At 30.4% G+C, this 12,883-nt stretch overlaps 1 protein-coding gene across 5 annotated transcripts in view; it reads left to right on the top strand.

Moving 5' to 3' along the window:
• The window catches only part of LOC139511966 (homeobox protein php-3-like), a 67,438-nt gene extending 55,059 nt beyond the window's left edge, over window positions 1-12,379 (top strand). For 3 of the 5 annotated variants that reach the window (XM_071299204.1, XM_071299207.1, XM_071299203.1), the window contains exons 2-3: window positions 3,169-3,682; window positions 10,271-12,379. In XM_071299204.1, the coding sequence (XP_071155305.1) occupies window positions 3,184-3,682; window positions 10,271-10,533 (762 nt within the window). In that variant the 5' untranslated portion in view covers window positions 3,169-3,183 and the 3' untranslated portion in view covers window positions 10,534-12,379. Of the gene's footprint in view, window positions 1-560; window positions 876-3,168; window positions 3,683-10,270 lie in introns of those variants that run through there. The other 2 variants (XM_071299205.1, XM_071299202.1) reach the window with 2 other exon arrangements.
• The last annotated feature ends 504 nt before the right edge of the window (window positions 12,380-12,883 follow it).

Genomic DNA, 12,883 nt, shown 5'->3' with positions numbered 1-12,883 from the left:
AACTTTTAATAGTTTAATTGAAGCGGTAGATCGAGGAATTGGAGGGAAATTTTATGTAAGTGATTGTCTCAGCATAATAAAAATATTCTCTCACTGAATAGTGAATTTCTTTATAATACACCTTTAGGCTTTTACATGTTATTTTTCTTTAGTTTTATATAATTTATTGGATAGCGATATGTATATTGCACGGCCGTGGATTATCACGCAGGCTAATAATTATTATGTCGGTTTGATGAAAAAGATAACAGTCCGGTTTCTATTATTGTTTAAAACATGTACCGTTTGAATAAAGAATAGAGTAATAAAGTTGTAAACAATTTGACTGAAATCTTGTAATTACAACTTTTACTATGAAATTACAATAAAATGAAAGATTACAATGCTCTACTGAATACTGATGTGCGATTGGCTAATTTATTAACTAATGAATATTCATAAAAATAGTTCCCATGAATGCAAGTAGCTATATAAATGCAATTCTATAATCCCACATCATACATAATAACCAGATTTCGATTAATTGAAGAAAGAAATATTCAGATGCATTAGCAATCTAGGAAACTTTACGATATAAAAGCTATTTTTGTGAATTTAAAGTAATTCTCTGTTCGGAGATATTCCACCATTGGACTTGAGTTTATCAATCATTCACTTACTATTGGAAGATGAAGATCACGTGATTACTAGTGACAGATAGAATTTTATGAGAACGTTACTGAGGTCAGGGGTTACATTGGTAAGAGAGGTACCGCTTTTATAACTTCATTTTATTATCGATGGATAACATACACACATATTTTGTGTTTTCTGGGTATTATCTTCGATAAGGAATATATTTTTCTCATGGAAGGAACTTTTTATAAATATCAAAGGTAGGAATCGTATAATAAATTTATCTTATATCTCTTTTTGCTTTTCTTTAAGGCAGTTTATGACCTAAATATGGCACCGTTTTACTGCCGTATCGGAAACTGCATAAAAATATCATCTCAATTAAATGTAACCCTAACCGGACTTTAAAATGGTTATTATTTCTGAAATTGAACGTTTAAACTCTTTTTATTTCTCTTTCATGGCGCATAAAAAGTGCATAATATTGGAAGTAACTGCATATAGTTATGGCTTTGTATTTATGACAATTTTATGAGATCGTTGTTTTAACACGGCAATTAATTAATTTTAATACTCCTATGAGATGATTAAACAGTTTAACTACAGTTAATAATTAAAACCCATTGGAACATTTCAATTTTATATATTTTTGTGTAATAAATGATTTTAATGTGCTATATTAGATAAACTTTATATCCTTTTTATTTTCTACGTTTCATTACATGTTATATGTTATTACAATGTAATTGTTTGTTTTATGATAGTAAATATTTATTATTTAATTACTTATATTGTAATTATATTTAAAAAAAATCTACACCTAATAGAATAGCATCATTTGATACTATGATAATGAAATAAATTTAGTTTGAAATTTTTTAGGTATTCAAGTTGTAAAAAATAAAAATTAGCTGAATTGTGAATGTGCTACAAATCTACACAAAAGTGTGTTTTTCGTTTTAATCAGATTATTTCATTACAATTAATTCAACAACATAAAAGAACTATAAACGACGTACTTTGCATGTAAAAATCCCATTTTATTTATTTCTTCCGAGACATTTAGAATAACATTATTTAATTAGACTCAGTCTCACTTAAATAGTTATTCAAGCTGAACTCATGGACATACTGATATTGGTATTTGCATGTTTTATGCTTTACTCAAATTTACAAAAAAAATGCAGTCAATAGTATAGCTATATTAATACCATGATTGTCAGATGGAAAGGGATGAAAACAAACAACATTTGAAAACTTATTAAATTGAAAGGTGGAATTATGTGAATAATTAACTCATACGGTTGTAGATTTACTAACAGTTGTACATTTGAAAATTGAAAAATCATGTTCGGGAAAATAATGCATGTTTCTCACGTGTATATAGAATGTTTCGCGGGTGCATTTATTTCCAATTGAATAAAAAACTTTCTTCGTTCACGCAGCAAAGAAAAAGGAAATTCATCAAAATATTACCAAAGTACAAAGCACTGATACAACATTGAAACGTTTAAGTTCAAAAACAATATTTACATGTAATAGTATGTTAATTTCAAAACATTACAAGTTGACAGGAAAATTAGAACGTGAAAATTAAAATTTTTGTAGTGATTGAAAGCTGGGGTTAGACATTATAGAGGAGTTAAAAAGACATTACATGTAATTATTACATAGTAAAACTTTGTTTACACACAGATACATCTTGTAAGTTGCTGACCCATCTAGTCAAGAAAATATTTCATCAAGGGGTTGTGTCCTTTTCCGGGCTGACAAGGTGTTTTTATTTTGATGATATTCTTATTTGATTAAACATGCTGTGGGTGTGCAGATTCAATCAAGTGAGAGAGAGAGAAAACAGATTTGTTTTTATGTTTTTATATGTTAAAATCTTGAGCCAAATTTAATAAGTTAGCAAAAAGCTTAGATATTGACGTATCCAATCATTTAAAAATCCTTTTCGAACATTTACAATCGATTTCAATTTATTAGAATCCGTTCCGATCATTTGGATTGGGATACAAATTAACAATCGGATAAAATTAATTAGAATCTGTTAAAATTATATAGATACTGGTATAATAAAATAATGTCTAATGTCTATAATGATACTTGTTTTGAAGAACGACGAAGAAAACAATACATGTGAATACTTCTTTCAAACACTTACAATATAGTTCAGAAATGTTTTAACTTTTCAGTTGCACACTTTGAAAATGGCATTCCCATTTTCATTTATGGAGCATCATTGTTCATGTGCCTTTATTAGTCAACCGCTCTCTTACATATTAATTTGCAATCTGAACTAAACTTATATTTCTAAGAAGAACAACATTTACAACGCAAAGAAAAAAAAATCAGAACCGTTTTCATTCTGTAACATTTTGTCTTATTCTCATTTTATGCAAACTGGTTCTGAACGAAAACAGTAGTATTTTGTATTCTTTATTTATATTGAAACTATGCTCAGACTGGTTCTGATGGTTAACAGTAATATTTTGTATTCTTTATTTAGATTGAATCAATAGTAATTTCTTTTTTCTTCTTTCTTTCCAGGTGGAATGATACATTATGGAATCAGGGAGTAACTTATTAGCTCATTCGAGTTTACCTTTCTATCAAAACGGACTTTCTAGTACTACAGTATCAAGTTTATTATCCTCCAGTCCGAGTACCCAAGATACATTAAGTCGTACGGCTTTATCCACCCAAAACGGGTGGCCATCAAACTATACAGGTGAAACTGGCAATTCTTGTTCAATGGCTTCCTACGGAAATCTTCAGCTAGGAGCTTCATTTCCAATGAATGGCAAATCTCCATATAATTCATTTTCATCGGCTAGTGCTGACTATTTGAACTGTAGGCAAATGAATCCTCTGAATCCAATGAACCATTTGAATGCTATGCCTGCCATGAGAAACTATTCATTATATGGAGATATGTACCAAGCAGCTCATCCACCCGGGTATACAAATGGTGGATTTTATCCCGACATGTCACATGGAATCCCTCCATTACCTGGTAGAGATTTAGATTGTCGGAGTTCGGTGTCGGATTCCCCTAACCAAGGTATTAATTTATATATATTTATCCTATATAAGTTAATGAAGAAACAAAGACAGAATGATGATTTTGTCTTTTACACCAAAAAAAATTGTAATATATATATTTCAAAGAGTGATTTATTTCCCCTTAGAGTGATTATTAACTACATGTACTGTCTCTATAATCAGTTATCCCAAAAAAAGATTCAAGATGAACGACAGCAGCAAAAGTGTTAAAAACGTTTTTGTATATATAATTTCCTGTCTTGGTACGGCGACACTGAAATAAATTTTATTTAGAAATTATATCAAGTGAATTTTCTAGTTTAGAGCAATATTATCAAATGGTTAAATCGTATATATATTCTGGGATATTTCCATTTTGAAATAGATACTTTAATTAATTTACAAACATTTCCTAAACAATATTTTACTTATATTTTATAAGTTATTATCTATTAATTCTATTGATAGCTATCTATCCTAATTATAACACATTTATTTGTATATCTGCTATTTTGACAAATTTTTCCCACAATAGTCTTCATTTATCATCCATGTCATCAGACCGTTCAACCAATTTGTAACAATTATTTGTTTTCAACAGAAAATATATTGGCTTGAAAACATGGCAATCGTTTCCATTTGATAAATTGATATAAAATGTTTTGACACTATATTGCTAAGGATGTTATAATGGACTTGTGATTGACTCGAAAGTTAGAATCACTTTATCAAATTCTAATTTGTTAACCTGTCTTGGCCTCCCAAACATCCATTTGTCTTCATTGAAGACATTTTAGAATGACTGTAAGGCACGGATGAAAATATCTAATGAGAATTTAATTCGAAATTGACGGAATTACATTAATTATCGATAAACAAATAAAATAATCATCTTATTTTTAACTGTCAACTTTAATATACTCAATTTCGTATCTTAGAGGAAAAAAACATCTCATATCTATAGATTCATTAAAAAAATTCAACTTTGTAAATTTGAAGTGTAAAAAAGACTATTAATGAGGACGGTGTCGTAAGGCGTTGTGTAAAGAAAACTGATTTGGGTATTAAATTTGAAGTTTATGTGGCATATAAAAGTCTTAAAACTGAAGAAAAAGTGCATGATTCATAAGATTTAGGAACATAGACAGTGTACGTGCAGCATGCACACGTCTCTTGCTGTGCATTTCCGCATAACAATGGAAACGGGTCTCCACCAAAATTCACGCCAGACGTATAATTCATAGGAAAATCTCCCAGGTTGTATAGAAAATGTGGTAAAAAGCTTCAGATTTTAAGTGATTTATAATTCGACGAAAGATGAGGATCACTAGATCATTTTGTAAATCTAAAAATTTTAAATTTAAACGTGTCCAGTAGTTAGTTTCCGCTACCAAAAAAAATAAAGAAAAGCTGTGGGAAAATCGCCACGATGACTAAGAATAGATCAAAAGTAAATGTCAGAGTACTGACAGGACAAGAGACGTTCATCCTTTCCGATATTTCATCTTGTCTTCCACGATGAAGTATTGAACTCATTCATAACACCGGGGAAATATGTCCTCATAATTGTTATGTAGAAATCAGGTATCATCCTAACACGTACAGTGACAACTGTCGCTGGCAGGCAAATTAGATAATTTGTTAATTCTGTACTGGACAATATTAATAAGTATACAATGACAGATTTACAAAGCCTGTTACTATGTCGTCCGTGACCAGGACTATCAATCATTCTTTTGTGATGTCCCTCTGATATTATGTAAGTCCTTCTATGACAGATCAGTCTTTTCCATTGCTCAATGACAGTTGACGACTTTGTTCTTGATAAAAAAACATAATGACGCTAGAATTTTGGTGAAAAAACATATTGTTTTAAACACATTTTATATCAAATTTGTACTAGTTCGTCAGTTAGTAAAAATGGTACTTCCAGGCTGGGACATAATACTATCAAATTTGTACTAGTCCGTCAGTAAGTAAAAATGGAACTTCCAGGCTAGGGCATACATAATACTAGCATCTACCCCGTTCCTCGTTCTGACTAGCAAACTTTTTATTCTGAATTCAATTCCGATTTATAACATTCAGTAATTTCGGGATTTTTTTTTGTCCATCAAGGAAAGAAAATGAAAGTCTAAGAAAGTGTCTGAGATCGATAAACTATTTATCTTTTATTACGTGTAATTCTCAGAGGTATAATTCGATAAAGTACGAAATGAGATCAATGCTAGGATGTGAACCGTCTCACTTACGACCATCACCAATTACCACAACGACCTCGTACATCAACAACGGACACGAATAAGCTTTCACAACACAGCGTATAATTGATAAAATCATCTTTATCGACCTAAATTATCGTTATTTCTTAGTATTGTTTTCTATTTAATTCCGTTTAATTGTGAAAACTGCATTTGAATAAGTTTTTGACACGAGTTTGCACTACTAGTGCACGTCACGGAAAGCTGAGCTATGATCATTGCTTCATTAGAAGAATTGTCGAACAGTCGTTAAAGATAATTTTTATTAAAAAAAAAACTTTTTTAGATTGTTAACTCAATTTCTTAAAATTGAACCGGACTCTTGGTAACCAAAATTACGTGCTTAAAGAGCAAACAAGAAATATTCCAGTTTAGCCGGAAGCGCCATTACAGCTGTTCGTATTCCATCATATTTAGATGTGTAAATTTCATATAGTAAATACAACTATTTTCGTTCTTATTGACTCTTTTAAATGATACACATAGTTAAATAAAGTGACATCTTACACCTTATAAAATTCATTCAGGTGACCTTCTGTTAAATATGCGCATTTTTGATGAATTGAAATTGTATTGTTTGTCACTATTTTTATAGAAATATGATAAATTATTTATGACATATATGAAGTGCTAAGTAAATGAATGCACACTTCTTGAATTAAAACAATGAAAGTGACATGCTATCGTACACTGATAGAAAACAAGTCATAAAATTCAAATTTTAAACCGTAAGAATGTCACTTATGGTAGCTTTCACTATGCATTTTGGCAAATATATAACGACAATAAATTTTCACGAAAAAGCACTTAAAAATAAAAACGTCTTACACAGATTTTATATGCAACTGTTCGTGCAGATGTTTATAAAGCTTTTGGATAAAAGTTGTAAACAAAATAACGAATTGAAAGGGGAAATAGGTCATAAATATCAATTAAAGCACTACAAGAAATTCTAGTTTTAAGAAGCTTTCAAAAGTGTACACTACTTGTACTAAACACGGATACTGTCATTTCCATGGGGAAATAATACTAACCACTTCTGGACATAACGTAAAAATTGCGCATATTAAACTGTGCTGCTGCCTGACAGTCTTTTGCCACTATATGTTCGACTGTAAATATCCAGATGTCTTTTGCTGGGTTGCTGTCTGATCGACATATACCCGTGCCCCCGACATATATTTTTTAATTCCGTTTGATACATTGTATCTGCAATAAAAATTCTATGAACATATTGTCATTGGTGAATTAAGAAATGAAATTATTTGAACATATCAATTGCAAGGAGGCCGATAAACTAATATGTCTCCTATGAAATTTGTCAGAAATTTGTGACAATATCATACCGTTGACAATGGATGTCTAACTTCAACTTTTTTGTATTCGACTTGATATAAGGTACAGTTTTCCAACTCAATAAATATCTCCTATTTCTAATAAACTTGTAAGTCTATATATCAAACTTCACTTATATCAGTAATATACAGAGACTGTTTGTTTAATGTAGAAAGAAACAACAAAGAACTTTGTTTCAATTAATAAGCACTAAGCCTACTTGTAAAATGTAAACCGCGTTCGCCACCCACTTTGCCAGAATTGAGGGTGATACCGCTTTCAAGACAGTTTCAGCGCTTTGTAAAAGCCGCTGTCGAGTTATTTACGAGTATTAACTCATGTTTCAATTTAGCAAAATGCTTCTTACGCGATAGGTAATGATGAAATATGGCCGCTTCTGTTTGTTTATCAGTCAGACGTCGAGGTGGGCTTACGACCCTGAAGAGTAGTTAGAATGCTTTACTTTAGTAAACATTATGTTGAGCTATTGATCTCTGTGTATTGCTGAATATTAATTTCAACTTTATTAGATAAACCATATTGAATCGCTTATGCATGCAATGGAATAATGCACGTGTCTTGATAACGTATATATAATTTTGTTACTGCTTCCAAAATGGTACATTTTGGTGAAAATGTAAAAAAAAATCAACTTGAATATTTGAATTTTAGTAGAATTATACAAAATGAACCAACATGCACAACGATTCAAGAAAACATTAATGCTGGAATTAGTTTTCCTGTTTAATAAACCTTTAGAAAAATTACAAAAGTAGCAAAAAAGTAACCATTCGATTAACATGGCGAAAAGCTGAGTTTCCGGAGTTTGCAACAGTGCACGTGACTTGTCAATTTCATTAAGGCTTCCATATTTACTTGTTAATCATCGATTCTTACATCTCAAATAAATGACTTTGTTTGTCTTTTGTTATTTGACGCACATTAGGGACAAATTCAAAAGGAATGAAAATCAAGAACGCATAAATAATGAATGTTGGATAAACATTTAGGAAATATTACATGTAATTGTCGCCTTTGAATTAGCGGTATCTAGTGTATGTTACTTTCATAACTTAAAATATAAATGTTTCACACGAAAAATACCTGTTAAAAGATCAAAGCGTAATCACCAATGGCCAGCTGTGATCAATGTGGATTCTAATATTTAATTAACAGCCTTCAAATGATACTTTTAACAGTCTTGACTATTCATTTCACGTTATGTACGATTTATTTGAAAATCAAAAAGTTTTTCTCGTATTTTTATCCAGTAAATGAAACTGTACTTGTCGACATGCAAAAAGCAGTTAAAATTGCACTCATTCATTTTCCTAAATTTAAGTCAAAAGCAAAGCTCATCTCCATAACTTAAAAACGAACGTCAAGCATTAAAGCCGTCATAATCTTGTCTCGATTAAAATGTGTTTTCATATCCTTGTTGTAAATGAAAATGGACTTTTTAAATTGTATCTGAAGAGGTAGTTAAGTGTAAGTCTACAATACTTTAGCTTGTAAAAAGAAAAGACGGAACACGGAAAATGTATTCTTACGAATCCTTACGCATCGTTCAGCAAAATGATCATACATTATAATACTCCCCCTTACAAAGTAATTGTATCCTTGTATACAACATAAACACAAACTAAACCCATTGATCCAACCTTCTGTAAGAGTAATTGAGTAAACATAAATCGCTTTTCTACATCGTTTTATGAAATCGAGCTTAAAGAAATTTTGAAATTAACATCTGCTAAATAAACTGATACAGATATTATAGAAAAGATCGAGCAGTGATGTGAAAAAATTTAACCACTAGTTACAAGAAAAAGTTGCTTTTAATCCTTAACAGGTGGAATATAATACGCCATTTGGAATTTGATAAGTCTTTATGCTATTGACGATCTATAATAAACGGCATAGCTGTAGCTTGTAATTCTTGGTTTAAGAGCAAGAGTCAAAACGAAAATGTTTATGACGAGAAAAAAAATTTGCTGTATGGTATCAATGAAACCTTCAAAACCCTTTCGCACAAATGTTGTTCTGATTGGTGCTTGTTTATGACATTAGTAAAATAAATGCTTTTTGAAAGACTTTATATACGGATAGGAACTAATGTAAAAAGCAAAATTCAAGTAAGCCATTAATGTATATTTCTATTCTCTTTATACCGTCACTAATGCAAAAAGCAAAATTCAAGTAAGCCATTAATGTATATTTCTATTCTCTTTATACCGTCAAAGCTGCATTACATTTAAATAAGAATTTAAAGTATTTATGTAAGAAGGTTGCAATTGATTTACACGACCAATTAATTTTAGATTTTAATTGTCATTTGACAGGTTAAATCTATTTCAAGAATATTAACCTGACAATTGAGACAAATTTAAGACAGATTTAAATAAGATCGATTCCAAATAGTTCAATATGCATAAATGATTAATGTACTTTTTCTATAATCGTCATCACTAGATTTTGAAGAATATTTTCTTCTTTTACATGTACAAATCAGCATTATTTCGTATCAAACAAGTGTTCTTTGTTTCAAGTGCAAAACTATTATTTATTGTACAACATAGTGTTAACTTTTTGAAATCCTTTGCTGAAAGGAAGTCCGCATACGTGTTACAAGTTTGTTACATACCGAGATTTGCACATGGCGTGAAAACGTATTCAAGGTTATTTAGACGCTTTGATCATCGTTCCGGTGTAGCCTAAATGTATTGTCACATGATAAATGCAGATTCTTGTCAAGGAAAAGATCCATCTGATTTTGACATCACTGGTCAAAATTGTTTTACAAATACATTAACTAAACTCTTTCCGTTCACATAGAAGTTGTTTGAAAATAAGACAAGAAAATTATTGTAAAGTATGTATCATCAGAAAATTAATCATATTTACACGTGGCTACATGGACATATATAAAAAGTATATATAAATATATACCATGCAATTATTAAAATGTAATTTAATAATAACTTATTTCATATTTTATTCTTTTTGTTTTTCAGAATCAAAAGGAAGAAAGAAAAGAAAACCATATACCCGATATCAAAGTATGGTATTGGAAAATGAATTTTTGAACAGTTCTTATATAACCCGACAAAAACGGTGGGAAATTTCATGTAAACTACAGCTATCTGAACGACAAGTTAAAGTATGGTTTCAAAATAGACGGATGAAGAGAAAGAAACTTAATGAACGTGCAAAAGCTAGAATACGGGATGACGATATAAAAGACGTTTTACCGCAAGGACCACATATTCAAGCGTAATGATGACTTGATTGAATCTCATGAACGTTTTTATTCATAAACCACATAAATTTTGCAATGTCTCATCCAGCGAAAGAAGCGAAAGTTACTAAGGAAAGTTCCTTGTAGATGTGATCAGGAGGCACTGTGTCTTGCAGCCTTTTTAATAGAAAGACACAAAAGAACGACAACCGATCGCAAACAGAACACGCACAAGAAAAGAACGCTAATCTAATGCGCCACAATTAAGAGGACGCTGATATATGACAAGTGCTAGAAATTAATGTCAATTATATGTTTGTATGTATGTTTTGAAATAAGAAGTTGTGTATTTTTTATTTAAGATATTTGATAGAATGACAGGGATTTTTTTGTTTTGTTTCTTGCCATATAGAGTCCAAATGTATATGTATATATTATATGACGGTATTTAATTTGAATGAATGTTTTGAGATGTTGTTATGATTATTTTTCACTGTCTAATTTACTCTGAAACAATTATCACCATTTATTATTTGCTCAAATCCACATTATAAGATCTCGTCACTTTTCTTTTAAAATACAGTAAAACTTTATCGTGAATTTCGGAACAGTAAAATATAGTATTGACCATTTGGATACATTATACAAATCTCTTAAGTTGATTAAAAATCATTAATTCATATTTCAAATTTCTTATGATGTTGAATATTTCTACTTTGATTTTAAGTTATGTATTACAGAGCAATATTTATGTTGTTTAGCACAAGCACATGTTAGAAAAAATATTGGGAAATAAATTCAAAATATTCAGTACAGCAGATCCTAAAAGGGTGTCAAGTAATTCTTAATTTCTGAATCTAATTCGTTCACGATAAAATTTCAAAAACTATCTTTTAAAAAATATATTGACAAGAATCAGTGGGGTCTTGCTAGAAAAAACCCAGATAAACTGGCTTGAAACAAACAGCAATTAATTAAGCTGAAATTTCTGATAAAAACGTGTATTTCATTCACTCAAAGTATAAATTATTTAATCTTTGTTCTTAATTAGAAATATCGAGCTAAAAGAAAAAAAAAACTTTATTCTCTTGAAACAATTGCATACTCAGTAATTCTTAAAATGTTGCTGTACTACTTCGAAATACTAAATATTAAGGCAGCAGCTTTTTTCTCGAGTCAGTTTTTTCTTCTTCATATCATAAAAGTAGGATAAAAAAGTATTTGTGTTTCAGGTATTCTAGTTTAGAAATAGGACACAGCTTGTCATACGTCCCAATATTTGAATGATATTAAGTGGTCTCGACATTTTATTTTGCTAAATATGTCGTTGTTTTTTTTCTTCTCTCTCTACGTTAACACTTTCCCCTCCTCCCATTTTTCTCAAGAAATTCGAAAATAATATAATTTGGCTTTTAAACTCAATATATACCTATAGTTGTGAACGTTGTCTCATTTGCAATTATCCTACATCATTATTTTTTAAATTTGGAGTTTTTTTAAAACCTTATTGCATATTTATTTTTTTATGAAACTCATGGTCAATATAGGGAAAACCTGAAACACATAAACTTTTTATTTTGGCCTTTATAGTACATTGTCATTTCTAGCAGTTCATTAATCACATTTTTGAACATTATTTACACAAATCACAGGGAGAACTTTCTCTCGTAATATTTTCACTTTTATCATGGGAAGAAATTTCTCCTGCAAGATTTACATGTTTACCATAAGGGGAACAGATCTTCCTCTGCAATATCAGAATATTATATAAAATTATGTTAAAATGTCCCAGGTATTGAACTTGTGTAATCTTTGAAAGGATGCTGAAACTTCCTTTACAGAGATTTATTTCATGTTCGATGGAAATAAAATATTAGGTAAAATATTTGTTGTGTGATTTATTTACATACTTAGCGATGGTGAATCTAGATTAATGTTTCTGTTACCATTTTGATGATAAACCCATTTGACAAAACAGCGGCGGAAGACACAAGGGGGACATTCAAAAGTCATAGAGACAATGGCAATGCCATGGACAAAAACACACGAAAAAAACGACAAAAAGACAACAAGTCCACACGATAGTACATAGAAAGATAGAGACTGAGCAACACGAACCACATAAACACCGGAGTTAATCGTAGGTATTTCTGCAGATACTGCTCCACATTTGAAACCATTCGTGTGACTCCTATACATGCATTGATAAAAATTATATAATGCGATTAGGCATCACACAATAGAGAATTGCGTTATTGACTCACATCTAATCCTTAGATATCCACATATTCGTAAACCATCGGTCATGTAAATCTTCTAACTCTAAGCTTGTCAAATTTTGAAACGTTGAAACACGTGGAAGAAACCAAGGAGACAACATTTTCAATCA

The sequence above is a fragment of the Mytilus edulis genome, chromosome 2 (assembly GCF_963676685.1).
Source record: "Mytilus edulis chromosome 2, xbMytEdul2.2, whole genome shotgun sequence".
NCBI lineage: Eukaryota > Metazoa > Mollusca > Bivalvia > Mytilida > Mytilidae > Mytilus > Mytilus edulis.
Note: the sequence above shows the minus strand (reverse complement) of the source record. Positions and strands in the feature narration are given on the sequence as shown.